Here is a 26,507-nt window from a genome sequence, read left to right as displayed (position 1 = left end):
TTGCAATTGTAGACTCTTAGGTGGGGTGGTTGTTGTCCATCATCATCTCCTTGTTAGTTGTCCTGGATGAGTCCAATAAACAGGAGAGTAGGTGTTGCAACTCTGTTGAGATTCAGGGCCCAGCTGGCACATGGACAGCCAAAAGATTTTAGTCTCTTGGATGTATCCCTGTCAATCCTAGTACTAATTATAGGTTCAGACAGAAAGGTTAGAAGAGCCATGTTTAGGGAAGTCACAACTGAGCCTAACTCTGTCACATGGGGAATCATAAATTTCAAAGTTGAGCCTACTGGAAAGGCATCAAACTCCTAAGCTATCTGCCCTGACTATAGTATCTAGATGTTTCCAGAGCCCTCACAAGCCCCACTATTTGAGGGAGTATTTACTTTGCAAGTCAATGAAATCCTGCTGAAACATGTATAAGCATAACCTCTGGCATGACCTCCTAACTCAGTTTGAAGTCTCTTAGCCATGTAAACTCATTTGTCTTTACCTTTTTCTCCTTTTAGTCCAGGTCTTTTTCTGGTTGCATTGCTAGTTGGTGCTTGGTAGTAATCCTTTGGTACCAGGGAGGTTCATCCCCAGGAGTCATGTCCCATTGCGGGGAGAAGGTAATGCATTCATGTGCTGAGTATGGCTTAGAGAGAGGCCACATTTGAACAATAAGGAGGCTCTCAGGAGGTAACTCTTAGGCACCCTATACTACTAGGCTAAGTTTCAATTTCAAGAGTAAAGGTTCATAAGTACAGTCATCAATATTAAGGGCTCATCAGTGGACCATCCTCCTTCACTAGTCATTGCCCCTGGACTCAGGGGATTCTTGTTTTTCCATTAGACAATGTGGCAGAGCTCCCCAGGGTGAGAATTCATTCTTCTTTCGGTTATTGTGTAAACTTCACCCACTGTAACAATGCCCCATGAACACATTTATATGCATTATATGTATGTCCATGTGACATTCCTCCCATATATCCCCCATCACTGACACCCACATAAATGATCCTCCTTTGTCATAGCACATCCTTTATGATTGCATGATTTAATGTTATAGAATGCTAGTTGGTAAATATTTTTGTTAAAGCAATTAAATTTAAACTTTCACTAACAAAAGAAAAAATTACCATAAATAAAACTTCTTAAAGAAATACATGTATAAATAAAAGTTTTATCACCCTCACTAATCCTTAACATTCTTACCAACTCTATATGCATAACACTTTGTCTAGAAAGTACCTTTCCAGCTCTCCTAATTCCCCTCTTGGCACTTGGCTCTTCCCACACCCGCACACACTCCCCACATTTCTGTGAACTTGGCCCCAGGATGCCACCAGCTGCCTCAGTCATTGCGGTCACTTCCAGCTAATGTAAGTTGATGGAGCTAACAAAAGAGAACATACTAATTTGCTTTCCTTCATGCTCAGAGAACAAATGGACAGTGGAACAGAAGACACTGTGTTTTCTTGTCTGTGTTCATTACATTACCAGATCCACAAAGCTCCTCCTGATGTCTCAGTGCCAAAGCACCTGTTGCTTCTCCATCATGCGACAGACAAGTAGAAAAAATGACCCCATTTCTCTCGCCTGTGGTTTCCTCTTTCCAGATAAAAGGAGGCAGAATTCCCCTCAGCTATTTTTCAATTATCTCCTAGTATCTGTTCACTGATGCATTTCACTAGAACAGTAAATCTAGCGAGTCTCTTAAAATTTCACAGTTGGCAACTTTTACGAACTTAGTATGGCATTCTTCAAAAACACTCTTCTGAAGCAACAGTTAGCAAGGGCAGACTCTGTTGAACAGATTTTGAACCTTAATGAGAGTTTCAAACTAATGTTTACTGAGTGAACTTTATACCTCAGATAATTTATACGCCTCCCCAAGTTGACTTCCTATAAATACTGCCTTGTAGAGACAGATGGGGCCTGAAGCAGCCGTGGCCTGGCGCTGCTTGGCCCGTGCCTGCGCTTCCTGAGGAGGGCCTGCATTGCGGGCGATGATGCAGCTCAACAGCAGGCCAGCTCTGCCAGGGGGAGTCACTCGACAAGCCTTTACGGAGCGCCCCACTGCGTGCAAAGCACGGTGGGCACCACAACAACGAAGCCACCCGGTCCTGCCCCAGGAGTGGGGAGAGGGAAGCATGTCAACGATAATGACACAAGGGGAAGTGTGCCAAGTGCCACAGATGAGAGCCAGGTAAAGCGTGGGAGAGAGCAAGTACTTAATGTGCGAAAGGCACCCACCCTAAAAGTTAATTATGCTTTTTACATTACTGTAGTGGTGGTGCATGAATTACAAAGAACCACCCTGTCTAAAATTAGAGGAAAACAATGTGGGTTTTGTTTGTTTTTCGCTATTGATGGCCAGGAAAATAGCTGAAATGTTTCTACCACTGGAACATAGCATGCCAATAATCAACTACAGTGAGCTAATTTGCTTATTTTTATAAATTAATCTGAAATTTTCAACTGTATTGTTTATTTAAAAACAAAAATGTCTGTGTTTATTTCTAAAGAACTGAGATCTGGCTTTATATGATGACAACAATGAAAATTCAGCCTATCTAATATATATATGCCAAAGATATATAAAACTAAAAAGAACTGACTTCATTCTTAGAGTACCAGTTGGCTATATAAGCCCATCCCTAGGTCTGCCAGGTATTGAGTTCCTATTCCAAGTATTTAATTAATTTCTTCATCCTATATCCAAAGATGTGTCCAGTAGTTTAAATTTCTATATTAATATGTATCAATAAAATTGATTTGTTTAAAAAAAATGTAACATGTAGACCACAAGACTATCTACCCTAGGTGGTTTTATGATTAAAATTGTATAGGAAAAAAAATTAAAATGTCCAGACCCCTCAGCCAATCTCTGCTGAAGCATGGTCAGTCCATCAGATTGAAAGGTGCTCTGAAAGCACCCTAAGGAGTGGACATTCCCCACCTGCTTTGTGTACCCAAACACCCAGCTATGCTCTAGCACTCACTGGCTCACTCACTTTTTTTTTTTTTAGTATGGCCAAAAAGGGAAAATAAGTGACTATAAACTTGACCCCTTCTTTAGACAGAGGGGTTAATTCTGGTTTCCTGCTTCAAATTACAATTACTCTTTTGACCAAATAGGAATTATAAGAATGATAATTACCCAACTCTAAGAAGCCCAAAGCAGTTAGAGACCAGTGTCACCTGACAGCTTGTGAGACATGCAGAATCTCCGGCCCCTTCTGAGAACCCCTGAATCAGAATCTGCATTTTAACAAGGTCTTCAAGAGATATGCCTGCACCTTAAACCTTGAGATGTCCTGACTTAGTAAGATATAAGCATCAAAATGGCTTGAAAAACAAAGGTGTGAAAAATGAAATCACCCTAATTTCACAATAAGCAACATATTAACTAATTGGAAGAAATTCCAATCCCTGCACCTAACCCACCTACTTTCTGAATCTGAGGATGGAGAAGCTGGCTGCCCATTCAGGGGGGCCTAACCCGTTCCAGTTCAGGTCTGTTTTCTTGGTGCCAGTAAAAATAGCAATCCTCTCCCTTCTTAACAGTGTTTTGGCTTGGATAAGAAATTACATTGCAACCCTAGTAATTTAGTGAACTCTTAAACAGAGCTTCCGACGTGCCAAACACTGTGTTGGATGTCCAGAGCATATGACAGATGCCTCACCAAAGGAAGCTGTTTACTATATTCTTGGGATACATAAAAGCTGCAATATTTGCCGACCATACATAAGAACAAAAATATTGAAATAATAATGGCTTTTCTGTTATATTAAGGCAGCATAACATTACTGGAAAATATTAGAAACATCCAAAAAAGCAAATGCTTTAGCAAACTTGGCACTCTTGCATTCTCTGTTTCCCCATGACGTCAATTACTTGCAAGCACGGGACCTCCTAAATTTGCCAGACATTTTCTAACATTCCACAGCCTCACTGGTCTAATTTAAATAAAGCTATGTTCAAAGTTTGGCATCAAATCCTCATGGAGCCAAGGCACTGTGCTAAAATATCTAGGTTTATGACAACTATTTAGAAAATTTATTATGGTAGAGGCTGCATAAATATTAGAAGTTAAGACAGTCTCTGGTTCAAATCCTTGTTATGGTAATAATTCAGCACCTCCTGAAGCAAAGAACTCCTATCATAGAAGGCCCCTGGGAACATGTTGGCTCAAATGACATACAACTTGTTGAGACCTGGTCACCCAAAACAAGAAAATACTTCAGAGGCATAAAGCCAAGCACCAAAGCTGCCCAGGCTACGAGTCAGCAGGGTAAGACTTCTGAGCTGGAGCCCTTGGGGCAGCTGGTGTGTGACTCCATTCAATCTCAACACACGTCTACACTGGTAAACAACCGGGCTGCAGCACATCTAAATGGACCAGTAATCCAGGTGGCGCATAATCAACTTAGTGAAAATTCTGTTTAGGTCCAAAGAGAAAAAACCATAGGTCTAAATCTGAATAAGGCATACTGTTGCTTTTCATTTACTTGTTCTTTGGTGTCTTTTCCAAACAACTAACACGGGCTCAGAGGTGGGAAATAAAAGAAACTTTAGGAATATGTGTGCATCATAGGCCCATTGATGGCCCAAAAAACAGAGAGGTCAGAGTAGCTCTGGGTTCTAGAGGGCTCAACATGAGGGCTCAACATGAAACATTTTAACGGCCTAACTTCCATTTTTTCCCTAAAAAATTGCAATACCATGTTTTACAGTTCACAAAGCACTTTAATATATATTATTAAATTTGACTAGCTATAATTTTTGAGGGAGGTATGGAGGCACTATTAATTTTTATTTTCTACAATTTCACTTATTTTTTAGAAAAGAGCAGTGGTGCCTCAAGAAAGTTTAGTGACTGATTTAAGGTCACTGAGGTGTGGTGTGAGCCAGTCAGCCTGACTCCCAGCTCATTGCTCTGGTCTAGACATAAACGAGGAGCATTAAAGCTTAAAATAAGAAGCATTTAAAAACCCTTGAAACCTGCCAAAACTAATCGAGATCAAGCTGCACTAGAATTTTGACCTTCAATCCTTATTCATATCTCTTGAAAGAGAATGACAGAAGAACAAGTCTGTATGTTTCCTTGGAAACAGAACTTAAGCAATTTTTACCTTGGGCCGACTTTCACAAACCAAGGTAACAAACAACCCTTGTAATGACGCAGCACAGAACAGCTCTAAAATGAAAGCACTACAATTTTGCTGTTCTAAAAATACAACTCAAAATGAAATGAATCTGTTATTTTGTGAGACAAAAGTTTTAGAAATACAGGCCATTTTCTACCGTATCGAGGGATTTTTAACTAGGAAAAACAATACTATAAAACTGATGTAATCAACTTTGAGAGAACTTCAAGGAAATTTTGACCTCAAAGTAATGGATCTTCTGGCACTCTTCCCCTCTTATTATTGGGGGATCTTTAGGAAATTACTGAATCTAAGCCTCAGTTTCCCAATATATAAAGCAACAATATACCTATTTTGGAGATTGCCGGACAGAATTAAATAAGAAGAAACATATAAAATAATAAATGTTAACTTGTATTACTTATTGTTTGGTAATTATTTTGTGAGAAAGATAACTAGAGCTACATTTTCATATAGTGGCTAATGGGAAAAAATTATACCAAAAATGTAGTATTCTCTAAAAAATCAATTGACTATATTTTGTGATGAGCCATGTAGTTGGGGTGGTGAAAGTACTGGGGAAAAACAGATTTTAGGACAAGAGCCATTATGAAGATTAAGAGGCTCACATAGGAGGAAGCAGCAGTACATATGCACCAGGAAGATATAACCCTCTACTTTTATGCATCTCATAAAATATTCTCAAAATATAGAAAGCAAAACTGGCTAGAACAAGGGGGGGGGAGCACCATCCCTAGCAGAAGACTTATACCTCTCAATTTTTGCTAAGTCCAAAAAATTAGTTTTATATAAAATATCTGAACAGCACGATTAAAAGATTGACTTAATAGCCTTGTATAAAACCCCAGGCCCAATAACTAGAGCATATACCATCTATTCAACCCCCTGGGTAGAACATCTACAAAAAACTGACCACACATGAAGACATAAATCACAACTGAAGAATCAATACTAGCTAGACCAACTAATTGGATACCAATAACAAAAAGATAACTCCCCTGAAGGGTTTTAAAATATTTTAAGTATACTGAGCAACCCATTGTTTAGACAACATTAAAAATTTAGTAACAAAATTTGTTGTAGCAAAATTGTGGGATGCAGCTAAGCCACCACATCTACCGTTTCAAATATATAGCATTAAATGCCTATGTGAGATAAAAGACTGGAACTTAAATTGCTAAGGGTGGGGATGGGGAAGAAGGCAATAGGCAAAGGAAGTGAAAGGCCAGAGTAATCATAAAAGCAGAAACAAATGAACTCTAACAAAACAGAGAGGATAAATAAAGTTAGCATTAGTTCCTTGAAAATACTAATAAGAAATAAACTAGAAAAATCTCTGGCAAGATTAGAGGAGTAGGATAGAAAAAATGAGACATTTCCATAGGAATGAAAGAGAACATGGCTACAGATTGAGATTAGAAGAATAAGAGAATGCTATAAATAAAATTATGCCCATAAACTTGAATTAAATGGATAAATTTCTAGAAAGTTACAATTTATTAGAGATTACTTAAGAGAAGGAGACAGGACGAGTCCTATGACTATTAAAGAATTGATAATTTTAAAAAATCTTCCCACTGAGAAACAGACCCTGAAGGGTTTTCCAGATGAATTTGACAAAATTTCAAGTAATGGGTTACTACAATTTTATAAAAATGCTTGTAAGGAACAGAAAAAGAGTAAACACTCATCAAGTCATTTTATGAAACTAGTATACACTTAATATCAACCCTAGCAAAGAAAAATAGGAGAAAGAAAATTCCAAGCCGATCTCTCTCATAAATATAGAAGAAGAAAAAAAATCCTCTACATCCAAAATATTAGTAAACTGAAACCAGTGGTGTAGGAAAAAGTAATAATAATTTTGGTTTACTCAGGAATGCAAAGGTGGTCTAACATTAAAAATTAACTTTCACTCCATTAACTGATTAAAGGAAAAGGAGTACTCTGATTACCTCAGAAGGTGCAGAAAAAAATATCTGATAAGATGCAACATCCATTAATGATGTGTTTTTAAAACTGAAGCAAACTGCGAATGGAAAGGAATTTCCTTTTCCTGATAAGGAATATTTCCACCAAACCTCTAAGTCAACATCTCTCTTTAGGGTAAAACATTAAAAATATTTCCTTTAAAAATTAGGATCAAAGTAAATCAGGCCCATATCAAAGTTCCTATTCAATCCTGTGCCAGAGGTCCTGCAACTGAGTAGGTCAAGGCAAAGAAATAAAGGATTCATGGGCTAGAAAGGGAGGGTAAAACTGTGGTTATCTACAACAGATTTAACTATCTTGTTAAAAAACTTAAAAAATTTGACAGACAAGATATTGAAATTAATAAACTTTAGCAAGATTGCAGAAAGATTAATTAATAGCCAAAAAAGGCTAAGGTGCATTTTTCAATACTAGCAACAATTAGAAAATATAATTTTAAAAATATACTGTTTACACTACTACCAAAAAGTAAGGCATCTGGGACTAAGAGAATTTTAAAACTCTTAAAAAATTCTTTTAAAGATCTAAACAATGGTGAAATATATCATGTTCATGAATTGGAGGATTCGATAGTCAAGAGATAACAGTTTTCCCCAAATTGATTTATAGATTTAATGTAATACCAACCAAACTCCTATCAGGGTTTTTCAAGAAAATAGATGAACTGATTATAAAATGTACATGAAAGAATAAAGGTCCAATAAGAGATTAGCCATTTTTGAAAATGAATGCATTGAGAAAGACTCGTCCTATCACATATCAGGACATATTATAAAGCAGACAGCATGGTATTGGTACCACGACAGCCAATTTAAACAATGAAACAAAAGACAAGTCCACGAACAGAAACGCATACCTATGGATACTTGGCATATATCACTGGAAAAGGATAAATTATTCAATAAATTGTGCTGGGACAATTGGTTATCTATAGGGAAACAATGAAATTGGGTTCCTATCTTACACCAAATGCAGAAAGAATTTCCAACTTGATTAAAGATCAGAATATGAAGAATATGAAGGGAAAAGCATTACTTTTAGAAGAAGAGTATCTTTATGACTTCTAGGGAAACAAAGATTTATTAAATAAGATTTAAAAAGCACTAACTATAGAGGAAAGTTGGCTAAATTCAACAGTACGAAAATGAAAGAATTAAGTACATCGAAAGGCACCATAAGGAAAGAAGAAAAGACAACTCACGAACTGAGAGAAGACATAAGCTTAGCAAAGGATTATTATTCCATTATCTCAAGGATTACTAAAAATCAATAAGAAAAGAAAAAAAACTACCAAAGAGGAAAATAAGCATTTGACAGGAGAGAGAACAAAAACATACAATAAAAACATAAAAAGATGTTCAACCTTGAAAGTAATGAAGGGCTGCTCATTCCATTCTGTAGTTATAATCCTGGCGAATATTACATTTATAACAATATCAAGTATTGATAAGGATGTGGAGCAATGGGAATCATTGCTGAGAGGAGTGAAAATTACCACCAATATTTTGAAAAACATTTTTGCATTATCTCATAAACTTAAAGACATGCATCTTTATACCCCAGCAATTCCGACCTTGCACGTGGATATAAACACGAAAGTATAAAAGTGTTCCCAACAGTATCACATTGTGGCTGGAAGCAACGCATGTGTTCAATGAAAGGTGATAGGAAAATCAGTTAGGGAACACTAGACCGCACTATGAGTGAATATATTGCAGCTACCTGTAACAGAGATACATTTTAAGATCATTTAAAAACTGGAAAAAGCAAATCACAGAAGAGTATAAACAGTACAGCACCACTTTTATAAAGCTCAAAAACAAAACTGAAGGGGAAGCAGACTTGGCCCAATGAATAGGGCGTCCGTCTACCACATGGGAGGTCCGCGGTTCAAACCCCAGGCCTCCTTGACCCGTGTGGAGCTGGCCCATGTGCAGTGCTGATGCGCGCAAGGAGTGCCCTGCCACGCAGGGGTGTCTCCCGCGTAGGGGAGCCCCAGCGCAAGGAGTGTACCCCATAAGGAGAACCGCCTAGTGCGAAAGAAAGTGCAGCCTGCCCAGGAATGGTGTGCCACACACACGGAGAGCTGACACAGCAAGATGATGCAACAGAAAGAGACACAGATTCCTGGTGCTGCTGATAAGGATAGAAGCAGTCACAGAAGAACACACAGTGACTGGACACAGAGAGCAGACAACTGGGGGAGAGGGGCAGAAAGGGGAGAAAAATAAATAAAAATAAATAAATTTAAAAATTTTAAAAAAAGAATTAAAAAAACAACTGAAGGACATATTGCTTAGGAATAATTTATGTGATAAAAACCTTTTTAATATGAAGAATTAATAAGAATTCAGGGCTGGTATTACCTCTGGAGAAGGGACAGGGCATGGGGTCAGAAGAAACATATTGCTCATTTTTAACTGGGTAGTGGTTTCGCAGCTATTCATACAACAAATATTTTGAAGCATTAAACATTAAATTTAAAAAGTGTATTACTTTCAGAACCATCTGCCTGAGCTCTACTCATTTCTGAAAAGAATCAACTGAACTGATATCAGTCTCATTATAATTCCCCTCTGTTGGAATGACCCAGAGCAAGCATACTTTTTCTTTTACACAGTATCTTTCAATTATGACATAAGAGCCTCCAGTTTATTTTTTCTAGTCCATAAACACGTACTTTTAAACCATTCTCAATATGAGGTGGTTTCCAATTTCATACTAACCCAGCTGCCACTCTCCAGAATGTTGCTGTAAAATACGGCATACCAAATTGAACTAAATACTTTGGGGACATCTCGGATTGGATGCCCTGTACCATACCATATGCTGAAGGTACAGGGGGTGTTCTGGGAAAAGGTGGGGACAGTGTAAATATATGGGGGAGGAACGGATGTAAGTTGAAAATTGAAGACTTGAGGACAAAATTACTCCTGGAAGGGGATAGGAGGGCAATCAAATACCAGGTCTAGATGGGAGCCAGGCTAATTCAATCCAGTTATACACAGTCACAGAATTCCTAAAAAGTATTCAATTGAGAAAGTGGGGTGAAACTGGGGACTGAGAAGTGCAGAGCAGAAATAGCAAAAGTACTGGGCAAGGCAAGATCATTTTCAGAAATCCATCTAAAAGGTGACGTAATCACAGATCTAGGACAAGGACACAAAAGATCCTACCACCTTCAGAAATCAGTACTTGAGGGTAAGGAGAGAAAGATAAAAACTCAAGGTATTCAAAGTAATATGGAAGTCAGGGACAGCCTAGCTTTCCCATGGGGAAATTTAGGTCTATGAGAGGGTGTTTGTATATGTCAAGAGTCAGGCTTTCAAGCTGAATAATGAAAGTGCTTATGATTTTTTATTTGGAGTATAGGGAATAAGACTATCTTAATTCCTTGAATCCAAAAACCTAGTAGTTGTTAAAAAAAAAAAAGCCACTGTGATTTTGTAACAGACTGGGGCTGGAGGCGGTGTGGTTAGGAGGGCAGATTATGCTGTTAAATATGAATAGAAAATGACAAGAAGTCCCAGTTTCAGAACTATTAAAACATAAAGTCACATCTTAGACTGGTTTAGGGGGGATAAGGAACCTACCCAGTATCACCACCACTTGAGACAGAACACCCCTCATCTCTGCAGGTTCCAGATAACCAGGTAAAATCACCACCTGGTTTGGATCTGTTCAAGAGGAAGAATATTCACCAGGTACGATGGTTTGAGTTTGTGGGGGTGGGGCCCTTTGGTTAGAGTACTTCAGTAAGGTGGGACCCAGGGGGGCCTTAATCCTTTCCCTGGAGTCTTTTTTTTTTAATTGAATTTTTATTTATTTTCCTCTTTCAGTGAAAACATTATTTTCTTTTGCTTGCTTTCTACCAATCCCTTAGTAAATTAAGAACTGAATGAGAACAGGATTGAGTTCCATTTTACTTTCAAGCAAAATACAGATATCCAGGCATGACCAATGGCAATGTCATTTAACAAGATGAAACTCATGAGCATAGGTAAATGTCTACAAACATAAGGTCATCACAGCACAACCCTATGCCACAATCACAGCAATTCAACTGCCTTCACGTTTATAAATGGAGAAATCAGAGAAAGGAGGCACCACCATTTTACCCTGCCATGCGAGAGAGGACTCCGCGATCGCCGGCAGCTGTGGAAGCACAGAAAAGAGCTTCAGAACCAGGAGGAGAGGTCCCAGAGACTGAAAGCAGTGAAGCACAGAAAGAGGCCCTCAAGAGGCTAAGCTGAAGAGACAGGGCCCACAGGAGAGGGGAGAGAGCAGCGGACCGGCACTGAGACAGGCTGTGTGCCTAAAGGCTCGGGGAGAGAGTGGGCCTGGAGGAGAAGGCACAGACTGGCTGCCACTTTGCCTTGCCATGTGGCAGGAGCCCAGGATCACCAGCAGCCGACCTTCGGTGAGATGGCAGCTCTGATGAAGCCTTGCTGTGGACATTTTCACAGTCTCAAAACGGTAAGACTTTAACCTAATAAGTTCACATTGTAAACCCATTTCCGATATTTTGCATTGGCAGCCTTTAGCAAACTAAGACACCAGGGCATGACAACTGTTCTTGTGACTGTTTCTCCTCTACCTACTCCTGCACACACTGCATCTGACAGCCACGACGCAGCCAATTCAAAGACCCAGACAGAGAAGCATACAGTGTAGATCGGCACTTCCTGCTACTGGTTGCTGCTGGCTTTTCTCCATCTTCTCTCCTTTCTTTGCAGTTTTCTCTTTCCTGTTCTTTTTCTTCCATTTATCTGTTCTTTGGTACCAGAAGATAGGGTTGTTACTGGTCTAGACCACATCACATTTTCTGAAAGTCTAGAATTAGCTTGCAGTTGCTGGTTTATAAATGGGATTGTGGCTGAAAAGGGTAGTCTAGGGATGTAAATGTCAAATGAAAGAAAGCTAGAGAATAATCTAGGGACTGAATAATATAGTGAACCCAGAGGTGGATAAGAAGTGCAGTTAATAGTACCAATACAAGAATGTCCTTCTATGAACTAGAACAAATGTATATCACGATAGCAAAGTGGTAAGAATGGAGGAGCATGGGGAAAAACGGACTAGAGTTAGCAGCAATGCTGCAATAAACTTGCATTAATGCCAAAGATGTACTATGTTAATAATCAGGGAGTATGGAAAAAATATACCAAATGTACGCTATAGACCGTCGTTAGTGGTAATAATCTGATGATATTATTTCATAATCTGCAAGAAATGTTCCACAACAATGTAGTATGTTGGTGGAGGGGTGCAGAAGGGGAATTCCACACATGTGCATGATTGTTTTGTAAGTTCACAACATTTCTAATAAAAATATATTTTAAAAAAACAAACCACAAAACAGAATTAGCTTGCAGTTGATTACCCAATAGAAATGGGATTTGTTTCAATTCCATTTTGAATCTCTGTCTGAATTAGCTTTTGTGTTAGTTCTTCAATTTCTTTCTTCAGCTGAGAATTTTCAACACGTTTCTCCCCTTTCAAAGTTGTCTGCAAAACTGCCTTCTCCTTTAAAATGGCAATTTGCTGCCTAAGATGCTCAACAATATGACCTGCCTCTGCACCCTTCGGGTCCAGCCTCTTCAGATCAGCATCACTGGCTGCCATTTCGGCCTCACTTGGACCCATTATGATAACCGCACGAAGCGGCGGACGGGAGCTCCCCCTTGTACAGATAATTTTGTGCTCGTTGGGAGCAAGTGGGAAGGAGTTTGGCTGAAAGCCAGAAGGAATGGGTCCCCACTGAGAAGAGAGACAATAACCTTTAGTTCCTCAGATACCACATCCTCACTGATGCAGACTAGGATATGAGATTTGGGGAAACTTCATTAGACTCTTGGTTAACAGTTAAGTTCGTTACAACTAAAAACCTGGGATCTTTTTCACATGAACTGCTACCAAATCTGTATTCCTTCTCCACTTGTACTACTACTGGTTTTAAAATTAATTTTCCATGAATTCTACTTCAGCTTTGATGTTGTGGCTTGTCGAGACAGCTCAGCATCTAGAATGGGTACCTCAGGTATTTGTTATCTCTGACAGCTGTAAGGCACCTGCAAATCTGATAAGGACACTTCTAAATTCTTCCAAAGAATTTATTGGCTGTGCTAGGCATTAGCTCAGATAAAATACTTGTAGGTGTTAATAAATCACAGATACATTATCTTGTACTCTGAAAGCTCTCTGGATTATAGCTCATGATGTTAAAAAAAAAAAAAAAAAAGAATCCTTTCCGAGAGGCAGCAGGATAGGAAATTAAGCATAAAGATAAAAACCTGTTCTTCCTTAGGGGCTTTAATGTTGTTTACTTACAAAGACTTGGATTTTGTCCTTCAGGCTACGACTGTGCTTTAAATAAAAAACTCAAGCCACTTGTCTTAATTAGTGACAAGAAGAGGCAAGCTCTTTTTGAAAATCAAGGCATTTACATGTGCCTGCCTTCAGGCACCGTTCCTGTTCTCCACCGTACCACAAAACTGTTTTAAATTCTTTAGAGATTATGTCTACAAGCCCCTTTAGCCCACTGGCCATGCCATCTGAGCCTAGAAATCTGAATTCATGTAAAGCACCTTAATGCTTTCTTCCTACCTTACCTATCTTGGATATATTTCAGACTTAATGCTGTTTTCTTCAAACTATCCAGTTCAAAAATGGTTCATAATAAAGAGTTTAATACAAAATACATATTGAGAAGGTCTGCTTTTTTAAAAACCTCACACCAGCCTCTTAAATATGGGCTCGAGCCTTTCTTTCCTCTGCTACTTGTTTTCTAAATAGAATATTTTTTTAATTGACTGTAGTGTTTGAAGTGAATTTCAGCCCAAGATTCAATTATTTTAAAAAAAAGTACTACTTTCAAAGGCTCATGGTACTTTGCAGTCATCCTAGTTATATATGTGTGTTCTTCTCATACCTTTTGTTCATATCTTTTAAAAATCTAAGCTTATCAGAACTCCTTTCTTAGTGATGGCAGTTTCTTTCACGCCTCCTGCTTTTCTCTCATGGACAACTTCTAATCTCCCTATACTTCAACGTGCTATGGCTAGGCCAATTATTCCTGAATGTCTGCAGTGTCTACTTGACTCCTGACTTATATTACCAATGGCCTGATGGGTAACAACGATATATCCATAAAAAGAACTCGGTATCGCGCATCTCCAACTTGGCCCTCTTCCAGAATTCCCTGCATGTGGAGTCCTCATCTTTGACTTCCCCTCTCCCTCACCTGATACCTAACTAGTCTCCGGTCTCAATTTTTATCGCACTTTTATCGCACAGGGTGGCTCTCCTTACAGGACGCACTTCTTACACGTGGGGTTCCCTCCGCGTGGCACAGCACTCCTTGTGCGCATCAGCACTGAGTGTGGACCGGCTCACCCCACGGGTCAGGAGGCCATGGGTTTGAACCCTGGACCTCCCATGTGGTAGGCAGATGCTCTGTCAGTTGAGCCAAATCCACTTGCCCCTCATTGCTCTTGACAACAGGTTTGCAAAAGCCTTTACTCAAGCTCCACCAGCAGAAAGGCCAAGCAAAGCCACAAGTCCGAAGGTGGGGTCCAGGGCAGCTGGCAGCCAAGGCTGGGACAAGGTAGTGCGAGAGCCAGTGGCCAGAAGGAAAGGAGAGAGAAGACACGACTTCCCAGGGGAAGCATGGCAGGAAACACCCAGTGACTAAAGCCAGTCACGAGGGTGGGCCCTAGTAAAAGCTGGGACCAACAGGTGTGTGGGCAGGATGATACAGAGATGCAGAGCAGATTCTAGAAACAAGAACTGGGAAAGCCCAGACAGGGACTGGGGAGATATCGCAGGATGAGCTGGGCTGAGGGCCAGGAGTGCTTCTGTTCATAAGACTTTCACAACCTTACACCCTAATCTACCTCCCAGGTCTTCTGCTGTCTCTCCCCTCCCTGCTCCCTTCCTCTGCGCCAGCCGCACCCACCTTCTTCGTGCCATTCCTCCAAGCCCCCAGGCCTCTCCGGTTTCTCCAGGTCTGCCCGGGCTTTTCCAGGTGGCTGGACTGCTCTAGCCTTTGGCCCCTGGGAAGTAAACGCTGAGTGCTGGGATGCTGTCTGACAATTCTTGCCTGGGTCCAGGTGCTGAGAAGAGTGCCTGATGTGTAATGAAAATGCAGTACCTATTTCCTGGCTGAATGACCACAACTCTCAGTGTGGCCTCGAGAGACAATTTTAGTGAAATGGATGAGGCCGCTGCGAGCTGGCTGGCAACTGCCCGTGCTACTCATTTTCCAGACCTACTTCCAAGGTTGCTTCCTCTGGGAGCCTCCTAAAGCCCGGCAGGGAGCAAAGCTTCGGCTGAGGACCCAGGCACCAGCTGACATCTCTGTAGCTGCTGGGATGGGCAGGGGAGCAACTACAAAAGGAAAAATGGGATTAGGTCTTCCTAATCCTCCCCAAGTCCCAAAATATGGAGATACAGATGGATTATACAGCGGTTCTTAACAAGAGGTCTGTGAGCTCGGAATGAAATTCAAACAAACATTCCTGTGGGGATATGTTGGTGTGGGAGTGATATATTTATTAAACAATGCACAGTACACTGTGGACTTAGTAAGGGGTCCGTGGTTTTCACCTGACTGGCAAAGGGGTCCGTGGAACAAAAAAGGTTAAGAACCCCTGGATTATGCTGTTATTTATTGGTTATGTGCTTTTATGTTATTGGCTGGGCCTAATTCTTTGCACTATAATGGATAAGTAGTTTATTATACCACAAATATTTCAATGTTGTCACCTTAATAACTAAAATAGATTATCAAGAAACTCATCCATTATTCTACAGTTGAAAAGAACAGATAAAATCGTGTACAACAGAAAAATGTCCAAATCATATTATGCATATGAAGATATAATCAGGAAAAAAGTCACAAATAAAGGTTTGGTCCTTTTTTTTCTGATTCCACTCATTCATTCATCCCAGTTTTTAAAAATGCTTTTTATGTGCGAGGTACTATGCTAAGTGTTGGGGATTCAAAGGTGAATGTAATTTTACACCTGCACTCAGGGAAGTATAATCTGAGGGGGGGAAACACCACCTGATGTAACATCATAGAATCAAAGTTCCTCAAGAAAGGGAAGAATATATTTTTCCAATGTTGATGTGGGCAGTAAACTACAAAACATTAACAGTTACACGGAGAGCTAACTAATGGTAAGGTACCTTTCATTTTACTCCAACTTATTATATGGAATCAAGACATCTTTAAAATTACAATGCACTATCTAAATCTAAACCTCAAGATAAGGCATCTTCAGATTAGAGCACATTGCTCAGAGATGATAAGCTTATTGGGAAAATCTGAAGAGGTCAGTTTTATGAAAAGTCATAAAAATTCAGAGCAAGAGAACAAATGTTCAGAAGCATAAAGGAAAGAGCAAAGGCTGTGAAGAGAGACAGACCTTGAGCTTGAAGCTGGTTACTATAGAGAGTGTCTCCTAATCTGAGAGATGGGGACAGAGTGCTTTCCTCATGGAATGGTCAGGAGGACTAAAGGGGCCATTACTCTGCATATAATTAACACAGCTGTTTTCAATACATTAGTATAGTCTAGAGTTAGGAGTCCATGGTCTGGTTAAAGAGTGAGAGTAAGAGAGAGAGAGAATCAAAAAAGAAAAGGGAGGGAAGTGGATGTGGCTCATGCAACTGGGCTCCTGTCTACCATATAGGAGGTCCAGGGTTCAATACCCAGGGTCTCCTGGTGAAGGCAAGCTGGCCCGCACAGAGTACAGTCCCACACAGGAGTGCCAGCGCATGCGGAGTGCTGCCCTGCACAAGAGTGACGGCCAGTGCGGACAGCTGGCGCAGCAAGATGACGCAACAAAAAGAGACACAGAAGAGAGACAATAAGAGACGCAGCAGACCAGGGAGCTGAGGTGGCACAAGAGAACAATCGCCTCTCTCCCGCTCCGGAAGGTCCCAGGATCAGCTCCCAGAGCCACCTAATGAGAGAATACAAGCAGACATAGAAGAACACACAGCAAATGGACAGAGACAGTAGACAAGGAAGAGAGGGGGGAGAAATAAATAAATCAAAAAAAAAAAAAAAAAAGGGAGAGGGATTCTGGGCTGAGAGGGGGTGGTAGAGTTCTGGAAAAGTGCCGATGGCCTCCTGAACACGTCTTAAAAGTTGACCATCACAGACCTGTCTCTGCTATACAATTTTAAAGCCAGTCATTCTGGATGTCTTTCCAGGGTTAACATAGCTCTCACTTAAGACGCAACAAAAATCAAGCAAGTGAAAAATGGAAAAAAGTCTTTGCCTATAGTGAGAAATCTGCTCTATAGTCAAATTCCACACAACTGAGGATCTAAGACGATTATTTTATAAATAATAGAGAGAGCTGGCCTGCACCTTTGCTTCCGGCAGGCACAGGCGGCAGCTCTGCTGGATCGATGGCCCTCCTCCTCTGATGGCCTCGCTTCTCCCCAACATGTACGAAAACACTTGTTCACGGTCCCGCTAGTCCCCTTAGAACATGAACTTCCTGAGGGAGGGAGGGGCGCGGCAGTTCATCTGGTATCGAGCACCTAACTGACTCCAGGCACACGGTCAGCGTTTGTGGGGCTGTACTGCCAACTCCTGGGAGGCCCCTGCTTCACTGGGAACGTCACCGTTAATACAGCGTCCAACCCCTTGGGGCAGTTCTTAAAGGACGGTCGGCAAGCCGTTGGGGGTTCCTCATACCATCTTTCAAGGGGTCTTGCAAGATTAAACTGTTTTCGTAATAACACTAAGACACTATTTCACCTTTTCACTGCGTTGCCATTTGCTCTGATAGTGCAAAATCAACAGAGAGTAAAACTGCTGGTGCCTCAGCACTAATCTGGCAGTGGCCCAAATCGTACTAGAAGTCACTGTACTCCTCACCGCCATAAACTTGCGTAAAAAGAGAATGGCTGGGAAGTAGATTTGGTCCAACAGATACAGTGTCCGCCTACCACATGGGAGGTCCAGGATTCAAACCCAGGGCCTCCTGGCCTGTGTGATGAGCTGGCCCATGCACAGTGCTGAGGCATGCAAGGAGTGCTGTGCCACACAGGGGTGTCCCCTGGGTAGGGAAGCCCCACGTGCAAGGAGTGCGCCCCATAAGGAGAGCCGCCCCATGTGAAAAAAGTGCAGCCTGCCCAGGAGTGGCACCACACACACTGTGAGCTAATGCAGCGAGATGATTCAACAAGAGACACAGATTCCAGGTGACACTGACAAGAATACAAGCGGACACAGAACACAAAGCAAATGGACACAGAGAGCAGACAACTGGGGGCAGGGGAAAGGGAGAGAAATAAGTAAATTAAATCTTTTTTTTAAAAAAAAAGGTTTTAAAAATAAAGTGCAAGGGAGACCAGTGGATTTTAAAGTAACACAGGATGAACAATTTACTGATGTGGTTTCAGATTCTACACTGTGCCACCTTTACAGAACCACCACTTGTTGAGTTTTGATGTAATATCAAAGAAGAATATTCATAATGGTCTGAAAAAGCGATGAAAATACCCTCCCTTTTCTACCCACCTATTGTGAGAGACTAGATTTCTTCACAATGTCAACAAAATAACAGATCTTGGTAAACTGAAAAAGGAGCACTTATGTGAATTTGGCTGTCTTCTATTCAGACAGACACCAGAGGCAATATAAGATAATGTGGGGAAGTGGACTTGGCCCAATGGATAGGGTGTCCGTCTACCACATGGGGGGTCCAGGGTTCAAACCCGCAGCCTCCTTGACTCATGTGGAGCTGGCCCACGTGCAGTGCTGATGCGCACAAGGAGTGCCCTGCCACGCAGGGGTGTCCCCCGCGTAGGGGAGCCCCACACGCAAGGAGTGTACCCCATAAGGAGAGCCGCCCAGCACAAAAGAAAGTGTAGCCTGCTCAAGAATGGCGCCGCACACACGGAGAGCTGACACAGTAAGATGACGCAACAAAAAGAAACACAGATTCCCGGTGCCGCTGATAAGGATAAAAGCGGTCACAGAAGAACACACAGTGAATGGACACAAAGAGCAGACAACTGGGGGGAGGGAGAGGGGAGAGAAAAAAAATCTAAAAATATAAAATAAGATAATGCAACTCTTCTCATTTGTTGTTGGTTTGGGAAAATGTAGTTATTTCTCATCAAAAGCACACTAATTAACATGTAATAAATACTTTTAAATTTCTAAAATGTAAATATTGACATAAACAACCTATACGCAACAAAAGCTTTTTAAGATCCTCAATAATTTTTAAAAATATAAAGACATCTTGATGTCAAAAAGTTTGAGAGCTGCTACATTACAGAATTAATCAGTGTCTATTATTTAATTATCAGCCTATATCCAAAGGACAATATTATAAACTTATTTTTTCCTACCTGCCCAGTTTGATAATGTCTGGCAAATAGGTTAACCACTCGATAATCATTTGCAAAGTACTCCATGAGAATAGAAGGAACCTCAGCAAAATCGGTGGGGCACCTGGTCCCTAAAAAGGGGATAAAGAAAAGCAAAGAAAAATGTTGGCAGAAATCAAACCACATTTTTATTTTACTTTTTATGTAGCCTAAAAACTTTTATTTGTACTTCTGATGGACTATCATAAGCTTTAATTCATTAAATCAATATTTTACTTCTATAAAATTATTAAACATATTTACAGAAAAGCTTTAATAATCCTATGTATTTTGCTTTAAATCGAAAGTAAAACAAAATATTTGCACAGCTGGATAAAACACAATATAAAGCAATGGCTCACACCCTCTACAAACAAATCTGTCTTTGGCAATGCTGGCCTTACATGAAACACAAATTAAAACCTACTTACAATTAATATAACATTTGTATTTAATTTACTGAATACCAAATGCTTTTATCCTTCATTTGTTTTTATCTATTTGTCATTTTAAAAAATTTATTGAAGTATATCACTCATAAACATACCGAAACAAGTCCACAATAATAGTTGTGAACTTACAAAATAAACATATATAATATCATACAAGACTCTAGTACCTCACCCCATCACCAACACCTTGCATTGTTGCTAAACATTTTAACTAATGATTAAAGAACATTGTCAAAACATCACTACCAACCAAAGTGTTTTCCCCCAAACCACCCTATTATTATCTTCACATCATTTATGTATGAACATATGTAAACAATAAGTGTATAGTAAAAGTTGTGAACTTACAAAGCAAACATGCATAAAATCATATAGGGGTCCCATACATCAACCCTCTATCAACACCTTGCATCGTTATGAGATGTTTGTTACAAATTATTAAAGAATATTGTCAAAATCTTACTACTAATTATAGGCCTTATCTTATATTTGGTGTATTTTTCCCCCAGCTCACTCTATTATTTTTTTTTAAGATATTTTTTTATGGCAGAAGTTGTAAAGTTACAAAAGAATCATGCACATGTGCAGAATTCCCAAACAACACCCCTCCATCCACCACACTGTGGTAGAACACTTTTTGTAGATAAGATCATCTGATTGTTACCACATCCATTTGGCACACATTTTCCATACTGCTCCGTTATCAACACAGTACATCTTTGGCATAGATGCAAGAATATTATATTATTACTGCTAACCACAGTCCATAGGTCACTCCAGTTATCTTTCCCATGCTTCTCCACATTCCCACCACCCTGCAATAGTGATGTAAATTTGCTCTAGCTCACAAAGGACACTCTTGCATCTGTACCATCAACTACAATTCTCATCCACCTCCTGGTTTACTGTGCTATTCAGTTCCTAGATTGTTCTCTAGCATTCTGTCAATTGACATTCACATATCTAGACTACCATTTTCAGCCATATCCTAATTTAAAAATTATCTGTTACTTTGTGTTACCATTTACTCTATACATTTCCACACTTTTACAGTAAAGCTAATTAAAACTTTTCCAAACCTTAAACATCATTAGTCCATCTTGGTCCTCCTCTGATCTCCTTTAAGAATCTACCACCTACCATCAGGGTTTGAAGATATTTTCCTACAATTTCTTCTAGAACCGTTATGGTTCTTGCTTTTATTTTTGTTTTTTATCCATTTTGAGCTAATATTTGGATAAGGTGTGAGATAGGATGAGATAGTCTTTCCTTCTTTTGGCTGTGGATATCCAGTTCTTTCAGCACCATTGCTGAATGGACTGTTCTGCCTGAGATGTATGGGTTTGACAGGTTAGTCAAAAATCACTTGACCATACATGTGAGGGTCTGTTTCTGAACCATCAATTTGGTTCTATTGGTCTATGTGTCTGTCTTTATGCCAGTACCATGCTGTTTTTACCACTATAGCTGGGTAATATAAATTAAAGTCTTGAGATGAGAGTTTGCTTTTCCTTTTGAAGATGTTTCTGGCTATTCAGGATCCCTTGCCCTTCGAAATAAATTTGATAATTGTCTTTTCAATTGGAAAAAAAAATGCTGTTGGCATTTTTACCAGGATTGCTTTGAAACTCTAAATCAATTTCAGTAAAAATGACATCTTAATGATAATGTAAGCATGGAATGTTCTTCCAATTATTTAGACCTTTTTAAATTTCTTTTAACATTGAGTTGCAGTTTTCTGAATACAAGTGTTTTATATCGTCGGTTAAGTATATTCCTGACTATCTGAGTTTTATCTGTAATATTTTATTTTCATCACTCTTTTGACATTTTTTGTTACTTTTATTGATATAATCTTCATTTCTAGACACTCTTCTAGGCCTCTCCTGTCTTTTCTTTTCAGGCTCTACCACACCTTTAGAATTTCCTGAAAATCTGGCCTCTTGATTAGAAATTCTCTGTTTCTATTTATCTGTGACTATTCTAAACTTGCCCTCATTTATGACAGACAATCTTGCTGGATATAAGAATCTTGCCTGGAAGTTTTTCTCTTGTAGTTATCTTAAATATATCATACCACTGTCTTCTTGCCTCCATGGTTTCTGGTGAGAAACCAGCACTTAATCTTATTGGGTATCTCTTATATGTTATACTTGGCTTTTCTCTTGCTGTTCTCAGAATTCTCTCTGTCTTTGGCATTTGACATTCCGATTAGTATGTGTCTCGGAGTTGGTCTGTTCAGATTTTTTTGGGTGGGAGTGTGTTGTGCTTCTTAGACATGGATATCTATGTCCTTCAGTAAGGCTGGGAAATTTTCTACCATTGTTTCTTTAAATATTCCTTCTGCCCCTTTTCCCTCCTCTTCTTCTGGGACACCCATGACATGTATGTTTGCATTTATTTTGCTGTCATTTAGTTCCAAGAACTTGTTCAATTTTTCCCATTCTTTTCTTCATCTGTTTTTTTTTTTATTTTTTTAAGATTTTTTATTATTTCTCTCCCCTCCTTCCCCACCGTTGTCTGCTCTCTGTGTCCATTTGCTGTGTGTTCTTCTGTGTCTGCTTGCATCCTCAGCAGCACTGGGAATCTGTGTCTCTTTTTGTTGTGTCATCTTGCTGTGTCAGCTCTCCATGTGTGTGGCACCACTCCTGGGCGGGCTGCACTTTTTTTGCAAGGGGCAGGGTGCACTCCTTGAGCGTGGGGCTCCCCTACATGAGGGACACCCCTGCATGGCACAGCACTCCTTGCGCATGGCAGCATCATGTGTGGGCCAGCTCACCACACAGGCAGGAGGCCCTGGGTTTGAACTCTGGACCTCCCATATGATAGGTGGACACACTATCAGTTGAGCCATGTCTGCTTCCCTTCATCTGTTCTTTTGTATGTTCACTTTCAGAGGTCATTTCTTCAAGCTCACCAATCCTTTCTTCTGTCTCCTCAAATCTATTATATGATTCCAAGGTTTTTAAAATTCCCATAAGATCTGCCATTTTTCTACATATGCTTTCAAATTCTTCTTTGTGCCCATCCAATGACTTCTTTTTTTAATCTCTTTAGCCATCTCACTGAACTTATTAAGGAGATTTGTTTTAACATCTATGATTAGTTGTCTCAACTCCTTTATGTTATCTGGAGGTTTACCTTGCTTCTTTAACTGGGCCATATCTTCCTGTTTCTTTGTATGGATTGTAATTTTTTGTTGGTGCCTTGGCATCTGGCTTACTATTGTATTTATTCTGAGTGCAGTTTTTCATTTTAGTTTAGGGCTTCCTGCCATTTCTCCCTTGCTGGTTGTACAGTAGAAGCCAGGGATGTAGTTGGTGCTATAAGCTGTGGAGGCTCAAGCTGTCCTCATTACCCCAGGGACCAATGAAGCTTCTCCCAACTTTCTCCTTGCCAGGGGTAGTGATAAAGTCACAGCTGTGTGGAATAATCCAAATCATGCAGACCTAGATTGTAGTTGCCCAGAGAGACTGATGAAGCTTAACATCCCTTTCTCCCCTGCCTGGAGTGGGGATGGAGCTGCAGGTGTGGGCAGCAATCTATGTAGTGCTGGTCCAAGATAACTGCAGTTGCTTGGATAGACCTCCAATTATTCAGTCTGTGCCAGTCAAATGCACCTGCAGTTACCTGGATAGGCTGGTGCAGGGCCCACCAGCCTCCTCCCTGCCATAAGTGAGGCTGAAGCCTAGGCTAGGGCTGCTGGCCAATCTGGGTGGAAGAAACTGGTTCCTACTGTCACTGTGATTTTCAGTCAGCCCTGTTTCCTCTCATGCTGGGAGCAGAGTCAAAACTGTGACCACTGGCCTCTTTCTGACCTGGACAGGTTCATACTTTAGCTGTTCTTAGGGTTATACTTTAGTACTGATTTACTAATCAGTAGCTGAAATTGGTGGCCAATTGTCTCCTCCTCCCTGTTTTTGGGAAATGGAGCTTCAAATTCCAGCCACAGAATAGCTCCTGTGTGGCTTGTGCTGCCAAAGTAGGATGATCACTGGCCTATGCGGCTTGTCTGGTAATTTCACGGAGAGGCTGGTGCAGCTCCCCCAGCTCCCCTGCTCCCCCACCCCCCGCTGGAGGTGGGGTTGAAACTTAGGCTAGAGCTACAATGTGGTCTGTATGGAGAGAAACTGGTCCCTACCAGCACTGTGATTTTCAGTCCACCCCACTTCCCCTCATGCCAGACTGAAGTTAAGATGGTGGCCACTGGCCTCTTTCTCCATTCATTTGTTTTTAAAACACTTTATTTCATGCATGCATTGTTTTTTTTTTCCACAAAGTCAATTCTCGATGTAGAAAAGCAACATTTCAACCTCAAAATTACTTAAAGCAACAAAAACTATTTGAGCTTATTGGTGATATTTTATGATTCACCCAGCTCACCTGCAGTCCTTTAAAATATTTTCTCCTTCCCTAAAATACCATATGTGTAAAGTCAGTTAATAAACATTGAATGCCAGTAATTTACTAAGTGGTCTAATGCTGACCATCTATGCCAGTGAGTTTAAGACTTAAGAGAGGGAACCAGACTTGGCCCAGTGGTTAGGGCATCCGTCTACCACATGGGAGGTCCGCGGTTCAAACCCCGGGCCTTCTTGACCCGTGTGGAGCTGGCCCATGCGCAGGGCTGACGAGCGCAAGGAATGCCCTGCCATGCAGGGGTGTCCCCCACGTAGGGGAGCCCCACGCGCAAGGAGTACGCCTGTAAGGAGAGCCGCCCACCATGAAAGAAAGTGCAGCCTGCCCAGGAATGGCGCCGCCCACACTTCCCGTGCCACTGACAACAGAAGCGGACAAAGAAACAAGATGCAGCAAAAAGACACAGAGAACAGACAACCGGGGGGGGGGGGGGGGGGGGGGAATTAAATATATAAATCTTAAAAAAAAAAAAGACTTAAGAGAATAAGACAACTGAGAGGAAAAATTATAACATCATCAAATATGGCCATACTACAGCACAAAAAAACTAACAAAACAGGACTATGACTTTATATAAGGGAGGACAAATATAAGAAAAATACAAAATAAATACTCTTCCATACTTTTTTTTAACATGCTTATGTGTTCTAATTGACTCTGGATAAAAATAGGCAATATTGTGTAAAGGGATGAATGCTGAATCTGACATCAAAATAATCTCAGTTTGAGTTCCTTAAATCATAAAAAAAATTTCTAGAGATAAACAGCAGATTATAGATTATCAGCTGCCAGGGGCCAGGAAAGAAAAGAGATTTATTACTTAATGGGTGCAGAGTTTCTGGCTGAGGTGATGAAAAAGTCGGGGGAATGGATGTTAGTGATGGCAGCATAATATTGTGAATACAAGTAATACAAATGAACCGTATACTAGAAAATGGTTTCAATGGGAAAGTTTGAGTTGTACATCATGCTACAATAAAAGTTTTTTAAAAAATCACAGACTCCTTAAATATCAGTTTTCTAAAACTAAAACCAGGTTAATACCAGACAAACTTTCCTCTACAGGGTTGCTGGGAGGTTGCACAAAATAAACTCATGTGAACAGACTTTTAGAACAGTGGTGCTCTCTCCATATATATATGTGTGGAATTATTATTTTCACTGAATTACGATATTCTTTCTCTCTGGATTTTCCAGCATGCTTGAAAGTACAGCTATTATATTTATTTCATAAATGTGGGAAATAAGTGAAATTTAGAATACTTTCCTTGTTACACCATGCAATAATTTCATTCCTTTAATTTCCCAAAAGAGTTAATGTTTTTTATTTTAACTAATATTCACTGAGTAACCAGTAGCACTGGGTTTAGCATTGTGAGTGCAAAGATGACTAATATACATTTCATGTTCTCAACAACCTCAAAGTGCAGCACTGGAGAAAGGTGCAAACAACTACACTACATGAAGTAATAAAATTGGGGCATTCACTTGACACACTGGTATTGATGTACATACAATGCACAACAGGAACACAGATGAAGGAGTATTTAATGAGTCATATCCCTCACTTAAAAGAAGCTTACTTAGCAAATGGTACAGCCAACCTCAAGTTTAATCACTCATATTTTAATCTGGAAAAGGAGGTCACAGTTGAGAGGTCTTAACTGATTCTGAAAGCAATATATGCAATAAAACATAAAGGGAAAGGTAAATTATAAGTAATATTTGGTCACTCTTTAATGTAACTACTTCTATTGTTTTTAAATCCAAAAAGAGAATATCAAAGGCTACATGTATTTGCACATACAATTTTAAGTATTGGTTTTATTAAACATATTTTCCATGGAAAACAGACTGTGAATAGACAGCTTCCATGTCATTTATTCAATGCCTACTCCTTAAGAGTCTTAAGCTAAGCAAGTTCCTACCTTACTTTTGGGATACAATCACCATAATTGGATAAGCCCCCAAAATCAATATTTCTACTCATTTTAACAAGTAAATCTGTCCATGACAGATTGAACCAAACTTTGCTCTGAACTAAGAGAAGTCTATACTCACCTGCAAAATTTTCCCCAAGGAGCT

The 26,507-nt window shown here is 40.1% G+C and overlaps 1 protein-coding gene across 3 annotated transcripts in view; it reads right to left on the bottom strand.

Annotated features, from left to right (window-relative positions):
• Positions 1-26,507, bottom strand: part of MIPEP (mitochondrial intermediate peptidase) — a 151,390-nt gene that overhangs the window by 70,311 nt on the left and 54,572 nt on the right. For all 3 annotated transcript variants that reach the window (XM_071208177.1, XM_058277049.2, XM_004453069.5), the window contains exon 14: positions 19,534-19,643. In XM_071208177.1, coding sequence (XP_071064278.1) covers positions 19,534-19,643 — 110 coding nt within the window. The remainder of the gene's footprint in view (positions 1-19,533; positions 19,644-26,507) is intronic.

The sequence above is a fragment of the Dasypus novemcinctus genome, chromosome 15 (assembly GCF_030445035.2).
Source record: "Dasypus novemcinctus isolate mDasNov1 chromosome 15, mDasNov1.1.hap2, whole genome shotgun sequence".
NCBI classification, from domain to species: Eukaryota; Metazoa; Chordata; class Mammalia; order Cingulata; family Dasypodidae; genus Dasypus; species Dasypus novemcinctus.
The sequence above is the reverse complement of the archived record's forward strand: the minus strand, read 5'-3'. Positions and strand labels throughout refer to the sequence as shown.